Source organism: Convolutriloba macropyga, chromosome 1 (genome assembly GCF_964194025.1).
Source record: "Convolutriloba macropyga chromosome 1, txConMacr16.3, whole genome shotgun sequence".
Taxonomy (NCBI): domain Eukaryota; kingdom Metazoa; phylum Xenacoelomorpha; order Acoela; family Convolutidae; genus Convolutriloba; species Convolutriloba macropyga.
In genome coordinates, this window is record NC_134468.1 from 33,729,154 (window position 1) to 33,756,727 (window position 27,574).

A 27,574-nucleotide genomic window follows, 5' to 3' on the forward strand; every position below is an offset into this window, starting at 1 on the left:
ATACATACAGCACGGTTTTCACTAAATCAAACCTTTTCCAAACTGTACATGACAGTGTTTTAATAATATCAAAATAACGAGCATCGAAAACCTTTTTTTCCCTTAACTAAGCTGAAAATATAAACAACGATCTAAGTCGTGGTTTGAATATAAAGAGTGAGTGAACGGAAAGAGGTGCCTTAAAAGTTTAGTTTGTGCGTTCAGTCGAGCGAATCAAAAGCGCAATCATTCGTCAAGCATTTTAGGAACAGCTTGCTCGTTCTTTCAAAACTTTTATATGGTTTTTTTTTCTGTTTATCGTTTTATTTCCTAATCTGTTACACAAAATACGCAAATATACAATGTATAAATAGATGGTTTAGTGTTTTGCCTAAAGGTTTTCCATTATTTATTCACGCACAAACTTTCCATAGTTCTGTGTTTGCAAATGGCTGAGGGGAGCTCGCGCAGGTTGAAGAAACTTCGGTTGCTTCTTTGGAAGAACTACATGATCGAGAGACGAAGGGTAAGTCCTTACAGTTACTATATACCCAGTGAAACGAAACTTGATACTTCCTACTAAGACATGCAAGATCTTGACTTTTTGTTGAGGTCTTGGTAAAGTATCTAAAATTTCTTGACACATGCAAAGATATTGCAAGATCTTGTCCTTTGTCAGATCTTGTCGTTTTATTGACAAGATCTTATCTTGAGGTTTCATCCACTGGGTAATTAATAAATAATAACTTTCAGTCAATGGAAGGGTTTGCAACAGATGAGAAGGAGTTAAAATGTTAACCCGATTTAATAGAAAACGTTTCTCTACCTCTCAGTTTTACGAAATCAATAGGCGCTCCAGTTTAAAAGCAGTCAGGTGAGAGATCAATTTGTTCTCACTAAAAATTTGCTTTGCGAAACAAATTCAGGTCCTTATAGATAGTCGATTTTGTTTTTGGATAATTTTAAGGCTAATTTTGTATATTTCTTGGGGAAAGATTTGCTCACCATTCTAAAACAACTGAATGTTGATGCATATAGTCAACCAATAATCTTTTAGAGCCTGTAATTTATGTTTCAGCCCTTAGTACTGCTGTTTGAGTTTCTACTCCCAATTCTGGTTCCGAGTATCCTTGTCATAGTTCGAACCACAGAAGACATCATTGACCACCCGGACCCCACCACTTACTCCCCTCTGCCTCTCTCATACAAGCTGGGATCCAACATCAATCAGCAATCCCAAGAGCTGATCTCGTGTCCGATGTACAAATTAGCCTACTCTGCTGGTAGCAACAGAAGCTTAGCTCAGCAATACATAGATGGTGTGGTCCAGAAACTACCGTGTATACTAGAGAGTTCTCTGCCATACGAAACGGAGGCTGAGTTGGAGTACGAACTGTCGTTGAAAGAGAAATCGATGGATTCGGTTTTGTGTGCTATTGTATTTAATGAGATTAGCGAAGAAAAAACCGAGTACAAGATTCGGTTTCCGTATCGGCTTCGAGTTGCGGAGGATTCGGAGAATTGGCAAACTGAGACACTGCTATCCGATTCCAGCAATGGACCTCGGAACCCTTCATTCATTATCAGCGAATTCAACGTGTCATTAATATTTCCGCAATTCACAGCATTGTTTCCTGACATGTCAGATACAATTCCTGTTGATGATTTTGGAGGGCTGCCCAGTTATTATCTGGAGGGTTTTCTTTTTGTCCAGGTTGCTCTGGATTCGGTCATTATGGAGTCCTTAGGAGTGTCTGACTCTAATCTAATGGATCAGTTGTGGGTTCGAAGGTAAAAAAACTTTGCCTTCGACTTTGAGTTCTCGAAGATTTTGGGTTAGCTTTAGATTTATTAGTTTTAGTACCCAGACGTGCATAAGAAGGGTATAATGGAGGTCATTATAATAAAGTCAAGTATAAGGGTCCTCAGTGAACTAATCTGTAAATACAGAATTCTTCAGAAAAATCGAAGAGCGGGTAATATTTTCAGACGTTGTATCAAATTTGAATGGATCTAGCTTTTTCGAACAGTGTTCCCTGTTATTGAACAGGGTATACCCAAATCAGCCGTGCAAACGAATTGTTTTTGTTCCGCAGATTTTCATTATATTCATTTTATTAGGTTCCCATACCCACCATACGTTGAAGACTCCTTCGTGGCAACTCTTCAAGACTTTCTGGCCAACCTGCTCATCCTCTCTTTCGTGTTTGTCACTTTCAACATTGTGAAGAGTGTGGTGGGAGAGAAGGAAGCCAGACTGAAGGAGACCATGAGGATAATGGGAGTAGAGAACTACCTTATATGGGCGTCGTGGATTGTGCAGTACTCTCTGTTCACACTTGTTATTGTGGCTCTCACAACTATATTCCTTTGTGTGGATATATCAACTGAGAAGGTATGATCAAAAACGAGGCTTCACCCTTAATTCACCCCGTATAGCAAGGATTAGGGTGTAATGCCTATTCCGCTCTTATTTTTTGGTCAAAAAGTGTGTATGAGTGTCCAGTAAAACGAGAAAAAAACAACACAAAGTAGTAGCAATGAAAACAAAGAGGAGCAAAAACAAAGAGGTCTAATTTTTACCGTATTTAATGTAAAAATTTGTTTGTATTTATTATGGTAAGAACACTCGGCATTCTAGCGTACATTTAATTGCCGCCTATCAAAACAACTAAAATTTCCTCAAAAAATGAAGTATTAAGGACCAATCGGAAAAAAACTTTCAAGAATACTAACGAGAAAATCTGTTTCGAACCAGCCCTAAGAGTTTTTGGTTCAGATAATTGCTAATTGTCATATCAAATTAATAATTGATAGTTTGAAGTATCAGCAAACAAATAATTCTCAAGTTTGCAATTTTAAGTTAGCAAGCATATGTCTACTGAAACAACAGCAATCTTTGACAACTTCGGCAGCTAAGTTTTGAAGAGAATTTTTAGCGAAACAGAAAGAAGAAGAGACTGAATGGACGCTTTTGAAAAATTTTAGTAGGTAGTGCTTTTTGTAATATTAAGTGTATTGCTGCTGCTTTTGATCTACAAAAGTCTCTTCTTGTCTACTGCATTTGTTTTATTGCCGATATAAACAAATTTTAAGAGTGAATACTGTCTTTATAAAACCGAATGCTTTTTGAGCCAAATGTTCACAAGTCAAGATAATACTTTCAAAATTATTTGACTTTTGAACGAACACCAGTCTGTTTTTTCCTAATAAATTGATAGAATTGAGAAAAATTAGCCTAAAACTAATTGTTATCCTATATATTAAACGCGTGAGCTCTAAAATGGGACAGAATTTCTGCATGTTTAAAGGGCCTCTCGAAGAATGAAATGAAAGACTCAAGGTAGATGGGTGAGAACCGAACCTGGGACAAAAAAGACTGTTAGTCAGGTGCAGTTACCACGAGGCTAAGAGGGCTTGAAACTATGCTCGCGCAGATTTACTGTGCTCGGTACTACGTGTTTTTGAATGACCCGATTTAAGTTTGAAGTTCTTTACAAGTGTTTCTGCAAAGTTTAAGCTTTACAGTTTCTGCGCTAATCTACAACACTCTTAGCTTTCAACTAATTTTTTCACGCTCTACTTTTTTATTTTTGTTTGATATCAATTGCTCTCAATCTGAAATATGTTTATTGATACCATAAAAGCGATTGTGAGAAACGGTGGTATGTAATCGTTATAGCGCAGTTGGTAAGATGGAGGACTGATATTCTGAAGGTCGAGGGTTCTAAACCGTGTCGGGTACCCTCACTTTTGTAGACAAGAAAAATTTCTTATCAACAACAGGCCGCTTGTTGTTCGAGGGCACTTCTTGCGACGCTGAAGTGTTTTATGTTCCTCTGTGAGTTTGGGGGATCAAAAGGCTAATCCTATATATTTAACGCGTGAGCTGTAAAATGGGATGAATTTTTTGCATGATTAAGGGTCCTCTCGAAGCGCATGTTTAAAAGCTGCATTGAACAGCATGGTTAAGCGAACATATTGAGAGAGGTCAATGACCTAAAAGGCTCAAAGTAGATGGGTGAGAACTGAACCTGGGACAAAAGACTGTTAGTCAGGTGCAGATACCACGAGTCTAAGAACGCTTGAAAGTATGTTCGCCCACATGTTCATTCATACGATAAAACGATTGTGAGAAACGGTGGCATGTGGTCGTTATAGCGCAATTGGTAAGACGGAGCACTTCTATTCTGAGGGTTGAGGGTTTGAACCCGTGTCGGGTAACCTCCCTATTGTTGACATAAAAATTTCTAATCAACATCATGCCGCCTTTTGTTCGAGAGCACTTCTTGCGACGCTGAGTTGTTTTATATCTTCCTGCGTTTGGGGGATGAAAAAGCTGATCCTGTTTATCAAACGCGTGAGCTCGAAGCGCATATTTAAGAACCGCAGTGAGCAGCATGGTTAGGCGAGCATTTTGTGAGATGTCAATGACCTAAAAGACTCCATGACCTAAAAGAAGATGGATGAGAACCCAACCTCAGACAAAAACTGTTAGTCAGGTGCAGTTACCACGGGGCTAAGAGGGCTTGAAAGTATGTTCGCCGAGAAGGAGGATTTATTGTCCTGGTCACTACATGTTTTTTAAAAGCTTCCGAACTAAGTTTGAAGTTCTCATTGAAAACGTGTTTTTCTGCGAAATTTTGGCTGTACAGATTCTGAGCTTTTCTATGACATTCTTAGCTTTCAACTAAGTTTATCACGCTTTACTTTTTGATATTTGTGTTATCTCAAATGCTCTCAATCTGAAATATGTTTTTTTGGTACGATAAAAGCGATTGTGAGAAACGGTGGTATGTAATCGTTATATCGCAGTTGGAAAGATGGAGGAGTGCTATTCTGAGGGCCGAGGTTTCGAACCCGTGTCGGGTACCCTTTTTTTGTAGACATGAAAAATTTTTATCAAAATCAACACCATGCTGCCTGTTGTTCGCAAGCACTTCTTGCGACGCTGAGTCATTTTTGTTCCTGTGTGAGTTTGGGGGAGAAAAATGGTAATACTTCCTATATATTAAACGCGTGAGCTGTAAAATATGACGAAATTTTTGCATGTTTAAGGGGCTTCTTGAAGCGCATGTTTCAAAGCTGCATTGAGCAGCATGGTCAAGCGAACATATTGAGAGAGGTCAATGACCTAAAAGGCTCAAAGTAGATGGGTGAGAACTGAACCTGGGACAAAAGACTGTTAGTCAGGTGCAAATACCACGAGGCTAAGAGGGCTTGAAGGTATGCTCGCCCAGAGGTAGGATTTACTGTCCTGGGTACTACGTGTTTTTTAAATGCTCCCGAAATTTGTTTGAAGTTTTTTGTAAACGTGTGTTTTTCTGCAAATTTTCAGCTTTGCTGTAGAAAGAGGAAAAGACAAGTGCAATACGCATAGATAGCTTAAGTAGTGAGACCTATGGCATGGGTTGGCTCCCATGTTGGTGCGAATCAGAACCCTTTAACTCTTTTGAATCTTTTAATCGTGTAAATGATTTTCTTGTTATGGTTTTGCGGGCCTGCTAGTTAAACTAATTATATAACTTTGAGCGTATCATAATCGACGAATATGATTAAAATAGAAATTGCTAATGTTTTTTACGTTAGTTGAACAAATTCATGCTTATTTCAGCTATAAGATGCAGTTGCCAAATATATTTTTTTCAAATTGCGCGGTTTGCTTCATTCAGGTTGATGAGTATAAACAATAATGTTTTTCTTGTTTTATTGCATGTTGAAAAAAGTTTGAATACTTTAGATAACAATTGGGGATTAATTGAAAGTTTAATTGCTGAAAAATATTCCAGTTTTAAACTTTCAGGGTTGCGTTTAAAATAGAATTTAAGCACTAATCTTATAATGAAGGTTATATCTTTGTTCAATTTTTACAAATGATGTTTTGCTGTGTTTTGATTTCATCTCGAACTTCCAAAATTTCAAATCAGTACTGCAATATAAAAATTAAAAGAAATAATGCTCATTTCTCCCCTATTTAATTTTTGAGAACAGTTGAACTCAAATTCTTGTCATAAATAAGACTTATAGCTGACATATCCCAAAAGACTTTTTTGCTGTTAAATTTTTCACTTTCAATCCATTTGAACAGATTATATCTAAATTAAAAAGAACGCTTTCTATTTTATTCTTAGTTTCCACTATACGACAGAACTTTTTCAACAAAAGGCGTGTACAATAATTTTGTAAAAGCGAGTCACTTGTTACAATCCAAGAATTGGATTGTATTGGTGCTCTGTCTTTTTTCTATTTTTGTAAGATGTTTTCACACCTGTTTTCATGACTTTGAGCTTTCAAAACTGGATAAACAGGTAAAGCTCAGCGGGCATCAAGTTTCATTAGAGGCCAGCATTTAGTAGTTCCTCAAGTACTCAGAGTGGTGAAGCTACTGCGAAGGCCGTAATTCAAGGTTAAAAGGTAATTTTTGGTAGTTTTTGAGCCTGAATTTATGAAACTGTTAGCACTTTTTCGTTTTTTGGATTTTTTGTTAGACCAGTCTGTAATTGAGTTTTGTTAAAGTTGATAAAGGTCATTTGCAAGACGTAATTGCTTTTTACGGCCACTTTAAGCGCTATATCTATTGCTACTCCAAACATAAACATGGTAATTAACATTAATTTTTTCAAAATGTTTGAAAATTTTTGTTATTTTTCGAGTTAATAATAGGTTATTGCATAGTTTCTAGTGGTAATGAAGTGGTTTTAAACATTTTAACTTCATGAGTTTTACCAATTTTTTTAATCAAACTTTGTTTTTTTTTTCAAATTTTCCGACATTTTTGTCCTTTTGTCATTGTTCAAGTTTTGCAGCCCCAGGGCAGGAAGCTTCATCTAGGGTTTGCTAACAGTTTACTGAAAATACTTTTTGGCCATGGAATGGTATTCAATGTTTTAATATCTTTTACCAATTTTTTGATAAAGTTGCAATTTTTTTCTTTAAATTTTTGAATTTTATATTCAGTGGCCAGGGAACCTCCTATAGGGTTTGCTAATATGTTACTACATAGTTTCTAGGGGCAATAAAATAGTTTTCAATTTTTTAATTTTGCAATTGTAGGGAATTTTTTAACTAAAGCTTACAATTTAAAATTTTCGATTGTTTTCAAATTTTTCAATTTTTTTGAGTTTAACTATCTTTACTGGCCAGCGAAAGTTTTTAAATTCTGTCGACGGTTTACAAAACAGAACTCCAGAGTCAAAAAAATGTTTTTACATTTTTTATTTCCCTATTTTTGACAATTTTCTTTAATTTTTCTCTTCTCAGTTTCTTGATGCATTTGTCATATTTGACCAGTTTATCTACTTTTAGTGGCAGATTCATCTTTTTCAAAGTTTTTTCGTGAGTTAATGAATATTTTTAAATGAGTCATATATAGGCTTCAAGTTAAATGCTTCAAGGGTTTTAGAAACGAGGGTTTTTTTTGGTTAGTTTGTTTGATTCTTTTAGTTTCTCAACTTTGAGATTTTGTCTTGTTAGCTGGGATTGTTCAATTGATCTGCTGGTCAATTAATTAGGTCTGTCTTTCATTCAATTACTTCGATTGTTTTTCAGAACTTGTCCTGCTATGTTTTTAGTTAGTTGACAAGTTTTTAATTTTATGCATTTGGCGAATTCCTTGGCTCATATGCATATGCACTTTGGCAGCAAGGCATCTTAACCCTGTGGCTGGATTAATGTTTTTCAAATTTATCGCAACATACGATCTTCAAATGAATGTTTCAGTTGGGCAATTGCAATTAAAACCCGATTGAAGGAATTAAATTATTGACTCCTACTTTTAATGGCACAGAGACATTAAAATTTAATCAATGAGCTCTGATGGTTTTCGCGTTTTTCATTTTTAAATTCTTTTCACTACATCACTTATTAAAAAAGCTCTGAAAACGGAGCCTCTGATTGTTTTTAACAGACAAAGTGACAAAACAGTACCGAAAGCTTTTTACGACAGTGTTTGTTTAAATACACTTGAATTTCTACTATCATCTCAAAGTCTGCCACAATTTGCCTCGCCAATTTGGTTTTGAATTTCATTGGACCACCTAGATGACAGGATTTTTTTGCTCATAAAATTTTTGATCCGTATTTGGTTAAAGGATTTTGAATTTGTAACGTTTTTCGGAAGCAAAATAAAAAAATATGAAGTACAGTAGAACTTAGTGTCATTACGTGCATTTTAATTTTTTCAAGTACTTTTTAGTGGCTTCTTTTTGATATCTATTTAAATGAAGAAGAGTAAAGTCAAAACCAGTTCTTTATTAGCTTGCTTTTCTACCTTTAAAACAAAATACATGCTGCTTTCGTTTACAAAATCCAAAAAAACCTTTTTATGGAAAAGTTTCTTTGGTTTTCGCGGGATATCTGATATTGCTGCCAACCGGCTGCCTATTTGTCAAAGTTGGCATACATCATCTAGTGAATATCTTGAAATCTCAAATATTCGTTTGCAGATATAACCATAAACAAGGTTCTTTTCTCATAGGTGATTTTGTTTTTATTTGTCGAATTTTGTTACACAACAGTTGATAGAACAAATATATAGTGAGCTTTAATATAGGTAAATGTATGTTTTCCTTTGATTTTACCGTCAAATGAAAAACGTTCTGGCTATTTATCTATGCAGGCGTGCGTGATTCCACGTCCCTCAATGTAAAACAATATTTGGCCCGGACCTTAGTACCAACCAATTTCAGAGGCAAATTTTAACATCCCCAGAGTAAATCAAAGATTCTGGTCTGAGTCAGGGTAAATGCAATCTATTTGGACCCAGTCTTTGATACGCACTCTATGAGCATGGTAAATGCATTAAAAACGTTTTTATCGTGATTCTGTAATTCGCATAGAAAAAAAAGATTTTAATTTAGGAGCATACTATATTCAAGAAAAATCTAAATTTTTTTGAAAATGTTTAATGAACAATGCAGGATAAAACACCATGGACATTTGCGTACCTATAATACTGTCCAAAAACAAACTGGAAACAGAATGGCACTGAACTCAAGACGCTTGTAAACAGTTAAGCATACTACATTTACTACTTTTCTATACTCTTATTGAAGTTTTCGCGAGGCCTCTCCTTCTTACAATGAATTAACAATCCTGCAAAGTGACAAGCGACAGTGGTGTTTGAACTAATGTAAGAGGCGTGATTAAATATGTGCTAAATCTGTGCAAGAAATGCGTTGACAACTGCTTAAGTTTTTTTTGTTTAGCTCATTTAGTGCCTAGAACAAAACTGTCAACAAATTCCGCACATTTCTTACATAAATTCCGCACATTTCTTACCCCGGGAGGTCCCGCTGGGACCTTCCGGGGTAGAATAAAACAAAGTCTTATGACGGATTGTTTAAAAACAAAAAATGTGTCAGGAAGCCGGAAAATAGGCTGATTGAAGTTACGTCAGCAGCCATTTGTCTTTTTGTTTTTTTTTGCTGTACGTGAAGAAAATTCAACTAACCTCAGGAGAACACAATAACTTTTTGTTAGACCAGTCTGAAATTGAGGTTTATTAAAGTTGATAAAGGTCCTTTGCAAGACGTAATTGCTTTTTACGGCCACTTTAAGAGCTATATCTATTGCTACTCCAAACATAAACACGGTAATTTATATTAATTTTTTCAGATTGTTGGAAAATTTTTGTCATTTTTTGAGTTTATAATAGGTTATTGCATAGTTTCTAGTGGTAATGAATTGGTTTTAAACATTTTAACTTCATGAGTTTTACCAATTTTTTAAATCAAACTTCGTTTTTTTTCAAATTTTCTGGCATTTTTGTCCTTCTGTCATTATTCAAGTTTTGTAGCCCCAGGGGCAGGAAGCCTCATCTAGGGTTTGCTAACAGTTTACTGAAAACACTTTTTGGCCATGGAATGGTATTCTACGTTTTAATATCTTTTACCAATTTTTTGATAAAATTGCAATTTTTTTCTTTAAATTTTTGAATTTTTTTTTCAGTGGCCAGGGAACCTCCTATTGGGTTTGCTATTATGTTACTACATAGTTTCTAGGGGCAATAAAATAGTTTTCAATTTTTTAATTTTGCAATTGTAGGGAGTTTTTTAAATAAATCTTGCAATTTAAAATTTTCGAATGTTTTCAAATTTTTCGATTTTTTTGAGTTTAACTATCTTTACTGGCCAGCGAAAGTTTTTAAATTTTGTCAACGGTTTACAAAACAGAACTCCAGAGTCAAAAAATGGTATTACCTTTTTTATATCCCTATTTTTGAAAATTTTCTTTAATTTTTCTCTTCTCAGTTTCTTGATGCACTTGTCATATTTGACCAGTTTATCTACTTTTAGTGGCAGATTCATCTTTTTCAAGGTTTTTTCTTGAGTTAGTGGGTATATTTAAATGAGTCATATATAGGCTGCAAGTTAAATGCTTCAAGGGTTTTAGAAATGAGGGTTTTTTTGGTTAGTTTGTTTGATTCTTTTAGTTTCTAGAGATTTTGTCTTGTTAGCTGGGATTGTTCAATTGATCTGCTGGTCAAGTTAATTAGGTCTGTCTTTCATTCAATTACTTCGATTGTTTTTGAGAACTTGTCCTGCTATGTTTTTAGTTAGTTGACAAGTTTTTAATTTTATGCATTTGGCGAATTCCATGGCTCATATGCATATGCAGTTTGGCAGCAAAGCATCTTAACCCTGTGGTTGGATTAAAGTTTTTCCAATTTATCGCAACATACGATCTTCAAATGAATATTTCAGTTGGGTAATTATAATTAAAACCCGATTGAAGGAATTAAATTATTCACTCTTACTTTTAATGGCACAGAGACATTATGAATTAATCAATGAGCTCTGATGGTTTTCGCGTTTTTCATTTTTTAAATTCTTTTCACTCCATCACTTATTAAAAAAACTTCGAAAGCGGAGCCTCTGATAGTTTTTTATCAGACAAAGTGACAAAACAGTACCGAAAGCTTTTTACGACAGTGTTTGTTTAAATACACTTGAATTTCTACTATCATCTCAAAGTCTGCCACAATTTGCCTTGCCAATTTGGTTTTGAATTTCATTGGACCACCTAGATGACAGAATTTTTTCGCTCATAAAATTTTTGATCCGTATTTGGTTTAAGGATTTTGAATTTGCAACGTTTTTCGGAAGCAAAATAAAAAAATATGAAGTACAGTAGAACAGTAGTGTCATTACGTGCATTTTAATTTTTTCAAGTACTCTTTAGTGGCTTCTTTTTGATATCTATTTAAATGAAGAAGAAGGAAATCAAAACCAATTCTGTATTAGCTTGCTTTTCTACCTTTAAAACAAAATACATGCTGCTTTTGTTTACAAAATCCAAAAAAAAAACGTTTTTATGGAAAAATTTCTTTGGTTTTCGTGGGATATCTGATATTGCTGCCAACCGGCTGCCTATTTGTCAAAGTTGGCATACATCATCTATTGAATATCCTGAAATCTCCAAAATTCGTTTGCAGATATAACCGTAAACAAGGTTTTTTTCTTATAGTTGATTTTGTTTTTATTTGGCGAATTTTGTTACACAACAGTTGCTAGAACAAATATATAGTGAGCTTTAATATAGGTTAATGTATGTTTTCCTTTGATTTTACCGTCAAATGAAAAACGTTCTGGCTATTTATCTAAATATTTCCATGCAAGTCATTTATTTGCAGGCGTGTGTGATTCCACGTCCCTCAATGTAAAACAAAATTGGCCCGGACCTTAGTACCAACCTATTTCAGAGGCAAATTTTAACATCCCCAGAGTAAATCAAAGATTCCGGTCTGAGTCAGGGTAAATGCAATCTATTTGGACCCAGTCTTTGATACGCACTCTATGAGCATGGTAAATGCATTAAAAACGTTTTTATCGTGATTCCGTAACTCGCATAGAAAAAGAGATTTTAATTTAGGGGAGCATACTATATTCAAGACAAATCTAAAATTTTTTGAAAATGTTTAATGAACAATGCAGGATAAAACACCATGGACATTGGCGTACCTATAATACTGTCAAAAAACAAATTGGAAATAGAATGGCACTGAACTCAAGACGCTTGTAAACAGTTAAGCATACTACATTTACTACTTTTCTATACTCTTATTGAAGGTTTCGCGAGGCCTCTCCTTCTTACAATGAATTAACAATCCCGCACCGTGACGAGCAACAGTGCTCTTGGAATTAATGTAAGAGGTGTGATTAAATATGTGCTAAATTTTTGCAAGAAATGCATTGACATCTGCTTAAGTTTTTTTTTTAGCACATTCAGTGCCTAGAACAAAACTGTCAACAAATTCCGCACATTTCTTACATAAATTCCGCACATTTACCCCGGGAGGTCCCGCTGGCACCTCACGGGGTAGAATAAAACAAAGTCTTATGACGGATTGTTTAAAAACAAAAAATGTGTCAGGAAGCCGGAAAATAGGCTGATTGAAGTTACGTCAGCAGCCAATTGTCTTTTTGTTTTTTTTTTGCTGTACGTGAAGAGATTTTTACTAACATCAGGAGAACACAATAACTTTTTGTTAGACCAGTCTGAAATTGAGGTTTATTAAAGTTGATAAAGGTCCTTTGCAAGACGTAATTGCTTTTTACGGCCACTTTAAGCGCTATATCTATTGCTACTCCAAACATAAACACGGTAATTTATATTAATTTTTTCAAATTGTTTGAAAATTTTTTTTAAATAATAATAAGTTATTGCATAGTTTCTAGTGGTAATGAAGTGGTTTTAAACATTTGAACTTCATGAGTTTTACCAATTTTTTTAATCAAACTTTGTTTTTTTTTTCAAATTTTCTGACATTTTTGTCCTTCTGTCATTATTCAAGTTTTGCAGCTCCAGGGGCAGGAAACCTCATCTAGGGATTGCTAACAGCTTACTGAAAATACTTTTTGGCCATGGAATGGTATTCAACGTTTTAATATCTTTTACCAATTTTTTGATAAAGTTGCAATTTTTTTCTTTAAATTTTTGAATTTTTTATTCAGTGGCCAGGGAACCTCCTATAGGGTTTGCTAATATGTTACTACATAGTTTCTAGGGGCAATAAAATAGTTTTCAATTTTTTAATTTTGCAATTGTAGGGAGTTTTTTAATTAAAGCTTGCAAATTAAAATTTTCGAATGTTTTCAAATTTTTCGGTTTTTTTGAGTTTAACTATCTTTACTGGCCAGCGAAAGTTTTTAAATTTTGTCGACGGTTTACAAAACAGAACTCCAGAGTCAAAAAAATGGTTTTACATTTTTTATATCCCTATTTTTGAAAATTTTCTTTAATTTTTCTCTTCTCAGTTTCTTGATGCATTTGTCATATTTGACCAGTTTATCTTTTTTTAGTGGCAGATTCATCTTTTTCAAGGTTTTTTCGTGAGTTAATGAATATATTTAAATGAGTCATATATAGGCTTCAAGTTAAATGCTTCAAGGGTTTTAGAAATGAGGGTTTTTTTGGTTAGTTTGTTTGATTCTTTTAGTTTCTCAACTTTGAGATTTTGTCTTGTTAGCTGGGATTGTTCAATTGATCTGCTGGTCAAGTTAATTAGGTCTGTCTTTAATTCAATTACTTCGATTATTTTTCAGAATTTGTCCTGCTATGTTTTTAGTTAGTTGACAAATTTTTAATTTTATGCATTTGGCGAATTCCATGGCTCTTATGCATATGCAGTTTGGCAGCAAAGCATCTTAACCCTGTGGTTGGATTAATGTTTTTCCAATTTATCGTAACATACGATCTTCAAATGAATTTTTCAGTTGGGCAATTGCAATTAAAACCCGATTGAAGGAATTAAATTATTGACTCTTACTTTTAATGGCACAGAGACATTATAAATTAATGAGGTCTGATGGTTTTCGCGTTTTTCATTTTTAAATTCTTTTCACTACATGTCTTATTAAAAAGGCTTTGAAAACGGAGCCTCTGATAGTTTTCATCAGACAAAGTGATAAAACAGTACCGAAGGCTTTCTACGACAGTGTTTGCTTAAATACACCTGAATTTCTACTATCATCTTAAAGTCTGCCACAATTTGCCTTGCCGATTTGGTTTTGAATTTCATTGGACCACCTAGATGACAGGATTTTTTCCCCTCATAAAGTTTTTGATCCGTATTTGGTTTAAGGATTTTGAATTTGTAACGTTTTTCGGAAGCAAAATAAAAAAATATGAAGTACAGTAGAACAGTAGTGTCATTACGTGCATTTTAATTTTTTCAAGTACTTTTTAGTGGCTTCTTTTTGGTATCTATTTAAATGAAGAAGAGTAAAATCAAAACCAATTCTTTATTAGCTTGCTTTTCTACCTTTAAAACAAAATACATGCTGCTTTTGTTTACAAAATCCAAAAAAACCTTTTTATGGAAAAATTTCTTTGGTTTTCGCGGGATATCTGATATTGCTGCCAACCGGCTGCCTATTTGTCAAAGTTGGCATACATCATCTAGTGAATATCCTGAAATCTCCAAAATTCTTTTGCAGATGTAACCATAAACAAGGTTTTTTTCTTATAGGTGATTTTTTTTTATTTGGCGAATTTTGTTACACAACAGTTGATAGAACAAATATATAGTGAGCTTTAATATAGGTTAATGTATGTTTTCCTTTGATTTTACCGTCAAATGAAAAACGTTCTGGCTATTTATCTAAATATTACCATGCAAGTCATTTATTTGCAGGCGTGCGTGATTCCACGTCCCTCAATGTAAAACAATTTTTGGCCCGGACCTTAGTACCAACCTATTTCAGAGGCAAATTTTAACATCCCCAGTGTAAATCAAAGATTCTGGTCTGAGTCAGGGTAAATGCAATCTATTTGGACCCAGTCTTTGATACGCACTCTATGAGCATGGTAAATGCATTAAAAACGTTTTATCGTGATTCCGTAATCCGCATAGAAAAAGAGATTTTAATTTAGGGGAGCATACTATATTCAAGACAAATCTAAAAGTTTTTGAAAATGTTTAATGAACAATGCAGGATAAAACACCATGAACATTGGCGTACCTATAATACTGTCCAAAAACAAATTGGAAATAGAATGGCACTGAACTCAAGACGCTTGTAAACAGTTAAGCATACTACATTTACTACTTTTCTATACTCTTATTGAAGGTTTCGCGAGGCCTCTCCTTCTTACAATGAATTAACAATCCCGCACCGTGACGAGCAACAGTGCTGTTTGAATTAATGTCAGATGTGTGATTAAATATGTGCTAAATTTTTGCAAGAAATGCGTTGACAACTGCTTAAGTTTTTTTTTGTTTAGCACATTCAGTGCCTAGAACAAAACTGTCAACAAATTCCGCACATTTCTTACATAAATTCCGCACATTTCTTACCCCGGGTGGTCCCGCTGGCACCTCCCGGATTAGAATAAAACAAAGTCTAATGACGGATTGTTTAAAAACAAAAAATGTGTCAGGAAGCCTGAAAATAGGCTGATTGAAGTTACGTCAGCAGCCAATTGTCTTTTTGTTTTTTTTGCTGTACGTGAAGAGATTTTTATTAACATCAGAACACAATAACTTTTTGTTGAAGATTTTTAACACTTACGTCAATTTAGTTGTTTATGAAAGAAAGTATCATTGACAGGTTCTGCCCTCGAGTGACTGGTCAGTTCTTTTCGTGTTCATCCTGCTGTACGGATTGTCCTCCATGATGTTGTGCTTCCTCCTATCCACCTTCTTCTCTAAAGCTAACGTGGCCAGTGTGTTAGCTACTCTCATTTGGTTCCTCACCTTCCTACCTTTCCTCATTCTATACAACAGGTATAGTAGTCCCATTCACGTTGAAAATTTTAGAACAAGAATTATTTTAGTTCAATGAAGTTTGAACAGCTCAAAGGCAATGATAAAACATGTACGCAACGACGATGAGAAGAAGGGCTTCAAATCTTTGAGTTCCCTTTCTGAAACTAAAAGTTTCTTTTATAATTATAACTACTTAAGTCACTACTGTACAACAATTGAATTTTGTAAACTTCAGATTTCGAAATAGAAAATCTTTAAAAAAAATTTAAAATTTAAAAAATAGTCATAAAAAATTATAATAAATCACTTTCAATTTTGTACACTCCTACAAATTATGCATTTGCTCGTGTTTTTTTTAGCTATGATGACATAACATTGCCAATCAAATTGATGGCGTCTCTGCTTTGCAACACCGGCATGGGTCTGGGTGCATACCTCGTTGGGCAGCTTGAAGTGAGCGGAGTTGGGGCTCACTGGCACAACATCGCGGATCCCATCAACATGCAAGATGACCTCACAATCTTGGCTGTCATGGGAATGCTGTGTCTGGACATAGTTCTCTATGGCCTGGCGACATGGTACATCGAAGCAGTATTTCCCGGGGAATTTGGATACCCTCAGCACCCGTTATTCTTTTTGCAGTCAACGTACTGGTTTGGCTCCGAGGCAGTTGACGATGGAGTCCAGCAAGCGACAGATTTGGAGCCAGATTGCGACGCAGAATTCATAGAGGAAGAAGACGAGGGAATTCCGAAGGGAATCGAAATGATCGGACTCCGCAAAGTGTTCGACGGAAACAAAGTTGCAGTCAATAATTTAAGTCTGAACTTATACGAAGAACAGATCACTGTACTGCTGGGACATAATGGAGCTGGTAAGAGCACAACTATGTCAATGTTGACCGGAATTTACCCACCGACAAGTGGAAGAGCGATTGTTAATGGTTATCAACTCACAACCCAGTTGGGCAAAGTGCGAGAAAGTCTTGGGTTGTGTCCTCAGCACGACGTGCTATTTGAGCAACTAACAGTGCAGGAGCATCTGGAGTTCTTTGGTCTGCTCAAAAGTGACAACGAACAACAGCTCAAGGAGGATATTGATACTATCTTGGACAGTTTGCAGCTGTCAAACAAGAGGAACTCTCTTTCAAAGACCTTGTCAGGTAGTTTTATATATAACAATTGTTTTCGGTTGTATGGACGTTGTCTGAGGTATTTTGACATTGTTAGACAGTCTTTTCATGTTCGACCCAGAAAACTCAAATTTGACCATTTTTATATTTTATAAAAAGTTATGGCTTCAGAAAAGATAAAACAATGTGACAAGTGGCGTCTTTGTCCATTTTAACTTTCATTTCTGAAGCTATTTATTTTTTTTAAGAAAGCTGCCTAAACTGAATATTTTATACATCAAATATGAAGTGAATGTCCCTTTTGGCACAGTTTAGTTACTAGCTCAGTTTAGTTACTTTCAACATTAAACTAGTCTTATATTTTACTAGTTTTAAATTTCGGGTACCTGTCATTTCAGGTGGGATGAAGCGGAAATTATCCGTGGCGATTGCGCTTGGTGGAAACAGTAGGATTGTGATATTGGACGAGCCGACATCCGGCATGGATCCTGCTGCCAGGAGACTCACATGGGATGTTCTTCTCGGTAAGTTAATTGGGTTGTCTAATTGGGTCGTCAAGCTTTTGTTTCTCAGTTAATCTTCCGAAAATTTCTGGTAGGTATTGAGCATTTACTCTGCAAAAAGTTAAACCTAACCGTTTAAAAACTGACAAAACGCAGCAACCTACGCTAACTAGTTAATTTTGCTGACCAGAACAACCTCTGATCAGCCCATGTTCGACCGCACAATAGGAAAGTCTGTGACTAAAATTATATGATCGGGATTTCCGTTCGAACTCAAAATATCTAGACAGCAGCTTGAATTGAGTCTTACCAGAGGAGGATTCGTGATTTTAAGTTTCAAACTCATGTTTGATCAGAGCTGGATCCGAATGCACAAAAATCTGATAATCGAATTCTTAATTTTTTAGTAGCTGTTTGATTAAGAAAAAAAATTGTCCAATAGCAAATAAAAGAGATTCGATCTGAGCAGAAACTCATATGCAGTCTGTTGGCTGTGATCAGAAGCAAAAAAATTAGCCGCTGCTGACAATAAGTGGATTCCCTTAAAAGTAGGTTAAGAAAGCTGTATGACAAAACATTTGTAATGCAAAACTATGATACCTCAACTGCAAGATATAATACCTGCAAACTGTCACGGAACCGTGAAAAATTGACGGATTTCAGCATATGTACGTTTTTAATAGCAAGGAATTTTTAATTTGATTTTAGTTCAGTGAATGATTTGCCGGAGGCATCAATTTTTTTGAGTCAATGTGATAGGGAGATAAAGAAGACTACGTGTTTAGACTTCTGTTCTAAAAAGAGGAGTTTATGTGAAATGAGTTGGATCTGATCAGAGACAGGTCCGAGCGCACTTGAGTCTGATAATAAGCAATTTCGAGCGTAACTAAGTCCCGTCAGATAGCGCACTAAGGTCTGAATTGAATTTGGCCTCTGATTTAATCTGAATTTGGCCTCTGAGTTTGGCCTCAGAGGACAAATTCAATTAAATCAAAATTAAATTCAGCCTGGATCAGAAATGACTTTCAGCACACGAGCGTTTAATCAGAGGCCACTCTAGCCTGGTACGTCAACCTTGGAAATTTTAATTTAGTGTTTTTTCTTAAGTTATTGGCTTTAAATGTCGCTCAGTTTTCAGAATAGAGACCTAAAAAGATTAATTAAAAAGTTCTGCGTCCCTAGTCAAATTGGGTCGGTTTTCTGTTGTCTGCAAAAATCTTGCAAGGCTCTTGCAGGACTCTTGCATGATTATGTAAAATCTTGTAAGGGCTCTTACAAGACTCTTTCCAGATAACCGTTAATATTGCAAGATTCTTAGTAGATAACCGTTGTTCTTATCAGATTCTTTCCAGATAACCGAGAAAACCGTCGACTTTGTAAGACTCTTGCCAGGCGTTTGTTCCTCCAGAAAGGATCCTGACAGAAAACCAACGCTCTCGCAGGCGCAACATAGCTGAAAACAGCTTTCTAAAACGTAAAAATTAACCCCAAACATACTTAAAAACGCCCAAAAAGTGCTTAAAAAACATAAAACACATAAAAAATTATCTCAGCAAGCATGGTTCGCGAGAGTTCAGTCACTACGTGTACAAATTAGAATCCTCTAAACCGATTTCGATATTTTTCTATAGGTTTTCTAAAAAGGTACCAGTTTTTTTGCTCTTTTTTAAATAAATTTTAAGCGAAACTACACCTCAACATACATCATAAACAAACTTAAACAGCAATAAAGTAAAGCACGCTGACTGTATGGGTCGAAAGAAAGGAAAGGGGAGCAAAAGGAAGAAATATTTTTTAACAGTTTTGGCGATTTAGAGCAAAAAACCGTAAAATCTTACAACTTCTTTTGAAGACCAGCAAGGCTAAAAATTACCAACGTCTGACAAACTAATGGGTACCCGTAGTCTAGTACAAAAAAGGCAGTCTATAGTTCTTTATTTGAAGTCACCCATTTGTGTCTCTGGTCTACTGCAAACGATTATTTTAAACTATAAATAAAACCGTTTTATTGGATTGTTAACGCATTTCTGATGTATTTTGCTTCTCAATTAACTTTTTGGTTCAAAGCTGCTGTTTTGCACATTTTTAGAAAGTAACAAATGATACAAATGATAAGAAGCCAGGCGATGCCTATTTACTAAAAGCAAAATCTGGCCATGGAGTTGGTAGATTGATTGGCTTAAAAAATTTTGAATACTACCGATGCTGACAAACAGCAATATTTTTTAGTTAGTTCAGATTGAGTTTCAATGTTTTTTCGCGGTGATACCTTTCTTTCTGTTGTATTTTCCAATGAAACAGACTTTTTTGGGTGCTTTAACCAAAAAAAGATGAAACGCTTATCTGTTAAGATTCTTGTAAGTGTTACGAGATAATCGTTGCAATCTTGCATCTTAGCAGTTAACCGTTATTTGCATGACTCTTACAAGATCTCAGCAGATAACCGTTTTTTGCAAGAAGCTTGCAAGATCTTAGCAGATAACCGTCCCAGGTCGGCTAGGGATGCGCAAACTTGGACCGGATTGATTTTAAATCCAATTTCTGTGAGTTCTCCCTAAAAGGTCACACTATGTTGCTGTGGTGGGTGAAATCATAAAATTTTTGATTATTATTGAAGGCAGTAAAGCTAACCGGACAATAATGCTGACAACTCACTTCATGGACGAGGCAGATGTGTTGGGAGACAGGATAGCCATAATGGCCAGTGGTAGACTGCAATGTGTGGGATCTTCTCTCTTCCTCAAGAAGAAATACGGAGTCGGATATCAGTTAACTGTTGTCACTGTAAATAAACAACTTATTCTTTCACATTCTTACAAAAAAAATTCAATTTTTTTTATTGCGTTATGCTATAAATAAATTTTTCCACTACTTGCATTAAGGAAAATTTGACAACTCCAAGAAAAGTTGACCAATTTTTAATGAGGAAAAATACAATCAGTTAATCCCCCGAGCGCTCATCGTCTCATACAAAAGTACTCATTACGAACATTCTTCAATTTTAACCATAAGGCCCCACGAAAAAAGGCAAAAAATAGAAAATTGGCGAATCCTCTATCTGAATGGAGTGTACTGCAATTAACACACAGTTTGTCTTGTTCAAATTATTTGAAAACAAAATTGGCTTTGAAATTATATCACTGCTACAAATTATGCGAAGTACGCCTTTAACTCGATGCCGTAACTAATGAAGGTATACAAGCCATATTTTTCTTAATGAATCTAGCGAGAATCATTTCACATTCGGAATTTTCAATAACCTGAATGCTCAATTTAAAAACTCACGGACAAGATTTGGATATATCCTATTTTATAGACAGCCTCGTGTGACGTCAAACAGTTGGAACAACAAGTAACTGGCAAAGTGTCTGGATCTTTTGTGGAGAGGCAAGTGGGAAGTGAACTGGTGTTCACACTCCCCTCTGAACAAGTATCCTCTTTCTACGCCCTGTTCCAGCAGATGGAGCAGAGTCAAGACCAGTGGGGAATTGAGTCATTTGGGGTGTCCGTGACCACAATCGAGGAAGTGTTCCTCCGTGTCATGGGGAAACTTGACGACGTTGATAACCAAAATGACTCTTCCGAAAATATTGAAACAAGGGCCGTGGAAACCAACAACGACGATAGTGATAATAATGCCGACATTGCGGGATCAAACGAGGACCCCAAGATGTCTCCGGACAATCAAATTGATCTACACTTCAACGAGAATGCAACTAAACAGACCTCTGGAATAGTTCTCTGGAAACAACAGTTTCACGCGACTGTGGTCAAACGAGTAATTCACACATTCAGAAACAGGAGAGTTGCTTTAGCACAACTTCTAATTCCGGCGCTTTGTACGAGTTTTGCACTGTTGGTGACCAAAATATCCGAAGAAGATTTGGACTCGCCTGAGCGTGAAATGATTCTGAGTCAGTACGAATCAACTGTCACTTTTGTTGGAACTGGAAATGGATCTAGTCAAGCAACCCAAGATCTTGTATCTTCGTATAGTCAGGTAATCGGTCATCAAAGTCATAAAGGCTCACAACTGAAAGCAGTTTCAACAGGCTTAGAAGAAGCAATAGTTAATGCAGCAGAAGTAAGTTTGGAGGACTATAACAATCGCATGATGGTCGCAGCCGAATTCTTTAACGACAATATTACAGTTTGGTTCAACAATGTTGGCTATCATACAGCTTCGTTATCTTTGAACTTAATATCGAATGCAGTACTTCAGTTCGCTACGTCATCAAATTCTGGTTCCAATTCAACCAGAAGCCATTGGATCTCAGTATCCAATCACCCGTTACCACAAACAATTGACGATACTGCCGAACAACTTGCGGACGTTGATGCCGTTTGGCAAGGATTCAATGTAGGCTTCAACGTTGCCTTTGGTTTTGCGTTCTTGGTTGCCAGCTTTGTCATTTTTCCTGTCAAAGAAAGAGCCACCAAAAGCAAGCATCTCCAGTACGTTTCCGGTTTGCGCGCCCCAATTTTCTGGCTCTCTGCGTTTTTCTGGGACCTAGCAAACTATCTGGTTTCGATTTTAGTTCTGTTGCTTTTATTTGCTATATTTCGAGTGGACGCCTACACTGGAGCTAATTTGTTTTATATATCAATTATTTTTGCTGGGTACGGCTTGGCAGCGCTACCAATGATGTATAGCATCGCATTCTTTTTCGAAGATTCTGTTTCGGCATTCGTTCGTTGCACCACTTTAAACATAGTTCTATCAATTGGAACACTGATCACAATATCCTTGCTGGATAGTGGGAAAAGTATCACTAAAACTATGGACTGGCTCTTTGTGGTTCTGATTCCTCAATACGCGATACCGATTTCACTCTTGGACTTGTACATTAACCATGAGTCACATGTTTTTTGTGAAGAATTCGGAGGTCTTTCAGACAAACAATGCGCGGCTGCGTTTCCAGATGATTTTAGAGCTAACTATTTTGCATGGGAGAGACCTGGAGTTGGAAGGTTAGCCAGCTTTATATTTCTAAAATTATTCTTGATTGAAGTCTCTCATTGAAGAGATACAGTTTCGACCATTTTTTTTTTTACAGAAATGGTATCTCATGCAAGCACGAAAAAGAATCGCAAAGATAGCTCTATACCATCAAACTATATGCTGAAGTTAGATGCACTAATCAGCTAAAAATTTCTTGCGTTTGCGGTAATTTTGGGCTTTCTCAAATGTTAGATCCATTTAGTTGCAGAAAGCTTACAAAAAATGCTTTGCATTCTTTACAACAAAAGTATAGCGGTTAAAGATGATCAAATCCATTAGTCAAAGATGTAAAGTGAATATTGATTGTTGTATTTCAGGTATCCGGTCTTTTACCTATTACACTCTGTAGTCTGGTGGCTTGTTCTAATCTGTGCAGAATCCAATTTAGTTCAATCTTTTCGAAACAAAATCTCAGTCCTTAGATCAGCTCGGTATACTCAAGAGGAAAAAGACAAACGTAGCAATTTAGAAGATAATAACGACGTCGTGTACTCAGAAAATGTACAATTTGCCAAAGAATCTAAAAATGACACTCCTACTTATTTACAACGGAGTGATTCATCATACCAACTAATTGACGAAGATGTGCAGAAAGAAGCGGAGCTTGTCAAAAATAATCTTGAAGATCTGAAAAAGTCATCCACTCTTGTACTTGACAAGATGAGCAAAACATACTACACTTCGGATTCAATCTTGGGGTCCGTTGAAGTTACAAATGCAGTTAAAAACCTTTATTTGAGCGTTTCTCCTCAGGAATGTTTTGGACTTCTGGGAGTAAATGGAGCTGGGAAGACTACAACGTTCAAAATGTTGACCGGTGACATTCCAATGTCAAGTGGGACTGCTTACGTCAAGGGTCTGGATATATCAAGGGATATAAAAGCCGCCCAGCAGTCGATGGGTTACTGTCCGCAATTTGATGCATTGATTGACCAAATGACAGGTCGCGAGACGTTGCGTATGTTCGCTCGTTTGCGAGGCTTGTCGCCTGAGTATTTGGAGAATTGCGTGGACGAGTTGATAGGGCTCTTTGGTTTGACTGTATATGCAGATAGACAGACTAGAGAGTATAGCGGAGGCAACCAGAGAAAATTAAGCAGTGCCATCGCCATGATTGGTCTGCCGTCTCTAGTGTTTTTGGACGAGCCAACCACAGGTTTATCTATACTTATGAGCCCGTTCTCCCCAAAATGGCGATTTATTAGTTCATAGTTACTAAGTAAACTTCTATTTCAACAAAAAAATTAATCATATCACAAACTGTATCCTTGAAAAGAAATTGAATTTTTTGTGGTCCTTAAAATGCTATTTTAAAAAATCATTAACCCCATGTATGTTGTATAGGGTTGTGATGGTTATTTTGAGAAGTGCTAGGTTTACGACCACTGTTTTTCTGGTAAGGGGTTATATGCAAAAAATACGTTTCTAAAAAATTGGAAAAAAGGAGGTAGGTGACAACCAGCTCAGATCCTGGCTTGAGCGTGATTTCATAAGAAACAAAAACATTTCCTATGAAATCAAATTGCTAGTATTTGAATAAACATTGCTTCTTTTACGTTTTCGTGTCGTCAAAAAAATAACCAATTTTCGTGTCATGAGCAATTTAGTCAAACAAACACCTAAGTTTTTTGTAAGATTTTCAAACAACATAAAATTTGCTCTGAATTGAGTTACTAAAAGAGTTACCGTAATTCATAATATATCTTTGAGAAAACTCATTTATACCTAATCAGCAATTTACTGCATCCAATTTTAGAGGCCAAATTAAGTTAATTTGCGGCGAATCAGCGAGATGAGAACGAGTGAGACTTGTTCAAGAAAAATTGGTTCCATTGTATGCTGTTCTTGCAGAAAAAGAGTTTTTAATCGGAAGTGGTTTGAGGATACTATAAAAACTAGAAAATGCGAAAAGGTTTTCAAGATTTTTCTCCCTTGTTCTGCACAAATTCTTTCCGTGTCAGAAGGTGTTGGTTGTTAATTAGTCCGAACAATCCCCAAAAGCACTTGTTGAGCGCATTTGTGTCTTTTTTATGCGAAATATTTGCTTGACTGTGTTTAACTGTCCGACTGACTTCTGCGTCCTTGGTTTTGAGTTTTGCGTAATCTAAACTGCGCACTCTCTTTTTCAATTTCCCAATGGGCCTAAACTTCCCTTTTGCTTCTTTTCACCCCAATTTACTTCACCTAAAAGTAATTTAATTCTGCAAATTACTCATCCCAGAATCAGTTTAAATCAATTTCTTTTAAAATCTATCGTCTTCCAAATAAACAAGTAACAAAAATAACGTTCACAGGACTTAAGGGACACAAAAATACTAGCCTTCAAGACTGAGGAATTAATGCATTTGTATGAAGTCAAACAAATTTGAATCTGTTTGAGTTTTTTCAAATTTTTTGATCGAGAAAGGACCACATCGCAATTCTTACCACTTTTATGTTTCACTTTGAGTTTGAACAAAAATGTTCAAAAGGTGCAAAAAATTCAAATTGTCTGATTGAAACGATTTATGCAAAGTCTTAAAACCAACATATTAAGAAGTCATGTGTGAGGGAATTCAAACAAGATTTAACCGTGTGTATAACAGAAAATTCTATTGCATCCAGATTGATAGTTTTGCTATCAGCAATGTTGTAAAAGTTTCATATCTCAATAATGTAGAACCGCTCTCAATTAGGAGCCCCTTCAGCGGTTAACGCCTGAAATCACATCCACTAATGATTCCCGATATGATGAACGTAATTCGTGTGGACATCATCTCAAAAAATTTAAATGGATTTCAAATTAAAATAAACAAACACAAACGAATGCAAAAACTTCAAGTACTCAAATAAGACAGACTTGCAAGAGCCCTGAAAATGAATAGCGGTTTCGTGTCTGTAAATCACCCTCAAGTTCTGGATCCTTCCTTTCAAGATCACAATTGCTGTTCTTTGCGTGTTTGTGTCAAGGCACTCAAAAAGTGAACTTTTGCGCAGTAAATTTTTAATTAAACTTTATATGTAACTCTTCGTGAGTTTTCGAGTGACATGTTTTTCTATAGAAGCATTTTGATTGTTGCCGTTTTACGCGAATAAGTTGACCATCTTGTGTAATTGCGGAAGCGCGACACTTGTAGCTTTGATATTCCGAGCATTTCCTAGCAGTGGTAAACTTTCTTACTCTTTCAACATAAAATTCATAACCTTCTACAACCAATTGTTCTCGGAAGAAATGGTGATCTCAAAGTTTGTAGGTATCAGGCTGATTTCAAAATGCAATTAAACAAGAAATGTTGTGGAGTTGGATGCACTTTTCGATTCCTCTTTATTGAATTTTCAGGGACTAGTTGAGATAACTAATTCCCTAATGGCTTTTATTTCGCTTTTAACTAGTGATTCTGTAGCTTTTTATCCTGACATTTACAGGTAGGTAAATTACAGATTAAAGTCGGTTTGAAATGACTGAGGTGTGAATTGTTAATTTCACACCTCAGTCATGTCACCCTGATTTCAATTTCTATTAATCAGAGTAATTGGAATCGAATTCAAACTAATAGCGCTTAATTATAGGAAGCAGGGTAAAACAATGTAAGGATGAGGTTTTTGTGGGGTTGTTTGATATAGGGGTTAAAAAATTGGGATAAAAATATTGTAGGTTAAAAGAATAGGAGTGAAGATATAAACAGGACACCCCTACTAATATATTAATATACAAATGAAAAGTACTCTATATTTGGTAACACAATTGGAACCAGATTAGTGGTCCATAATCAACTGTAACAACGTCACCTGAAGTTCTTTAGTGAACTTACCTCCATCCTTAAAAGCTACCAGACTCCACGGACACTCAAGTATAAAGCGGGCAACAATAGAATCGAGCCCTGTCAATCGCTCGAGAGAAACTTGTGCGACTTCAGTCGCTTTTTGTTACCCTAAATATTTCAGATAGACGTTGCAAGTTTTCTCATTCACTGCTGTTTTTTATTCTAACTTTTTCCCATTGCGTGGAAACAGCACTATTTTACAGAAAAACGGTAGGACAAATGTGATCTTTTTTGATATTTTTTGTTGACTAATGATCTATGTTCATATTGAGTTTTTGCTAGGTATGGATCCAGGGGCCAGGCGAGCTCTGTGGCGGGTGATTCTTCACCTTGTGCGCAACTGTGGTCTATCTGTGATTCTGACTTCGCACTCGATGCAAGAGTGCGACTACCTCTGCTCTCGATTGGCAATCATGGTCAACGGTCAGTTCCAATGTCTCGGATCCCCTCAACACCTCAAAAACCGGTTTGGACAGGGATTCACGCTAGTTGCTAAGCTGCAGTTCGACGCCTCCGGAGACAGCAAACGCCAGTTTAGCCAGTTTATGATTGAGAAGTTCCCGAATAGTGTGCTGAAAGACGAACATCAAACAATGGTTCAATACCAGGTGCTAACTTCTAAACAAAAAGAGAGCCTCAAGTGGTCAGAACTGTTCCAGACTATGGAGCAGAACAAGCAGCAATTAGGAATAGTTGATTACAGCGTGAGCCAGACTACACTGGAACAGGTGTTTTTGAACTTTGCCAGAGATCAAACAAGATAAACCATTACTTGTAAACAATTCATCAATAGAAAAATGAATATATAATAAATTGCTTAAGCAAATAGAATGTTTTTAAATAAAATCTATGGAAAAGCGAAACCAGGTTTCTAGGAGGCTAGTTAGTTTAATCAGTTGAGTCATGGATCATTTAGCAAAATTGACCAATCTTTTTGCTCAAAGCGTCCTTTTTGGTCTCAAAATATAGAAGTGATAATTATTACGAAACACCTAAATTGAAAAAATTTGAATCAAATAATACAGGTCTCCCAGGTTGAAGTCTCTTCCGAAGAGAATGTAAACCGTTCTAAGCGTTACGTGGGTTTCAATTATAGTTTTCATTTTTTTCGAACCTTTTCCTCACTCTGAAATTGATGCTCTTTCTTCTTTTTGTCGTTATTTGCACATAAATAATCTATTGATAAGTTATTTTTCAAACGAGACGTAGTCACAAAAAGAATATTGAAGGTAGGTAATCAAAAATTAACGCAGCAAAACCGAAAGGCATCATGAAAGCTGTAATTGGTATATATAGTTTGCCCGCTGTTAGTGCATGAAAAATTCATAATTGAGCTATATATCTAGTTTAGATCTGGCAAGATGCCATACACGAGACGAGAGTGCAAACCACGGCCTATAATTACATCTGAATAGAGAAAGAAAGAAATTCTCAGGAAAAGTTCAA

The 27,574-nt window shown here is 35.9% G+C and overlaps 1 protein-coding gene across 1 annotated transcript; it reads left to right on the forward strand.

Annotated features, from left to right (window-relative positions):
- LOC142338080 (phospholipid-transporting ATPase ABCA3-like) lies at positions 1-26,927 on the forward strand. Its single transcript, XM_075387715.1, has 10 exons — positions 1-505; positions 1,058-1,770; positions 2,101-2,374; positions 15,531-15,706; positions 16,048-16,850; positions 17,219-17,344; positions 19,941-20,107; positions 20,640-22,294; positions 22,643-23,481; positions 26,411-26,927. The coding sequence occupies exons 1-10, from the start codon at positions 428-430 to the stop codon at positions 26,890-26,892; spliced, it is 5,313 nt and encodes a 1,770-aa protein (XP_075243830.1). The 5' UTR covers positions 1-427; the 3' UTR covers positions 26,893-26,927.
- Positions 26,928-27,574: the final 647 nt, after the last annotated feature.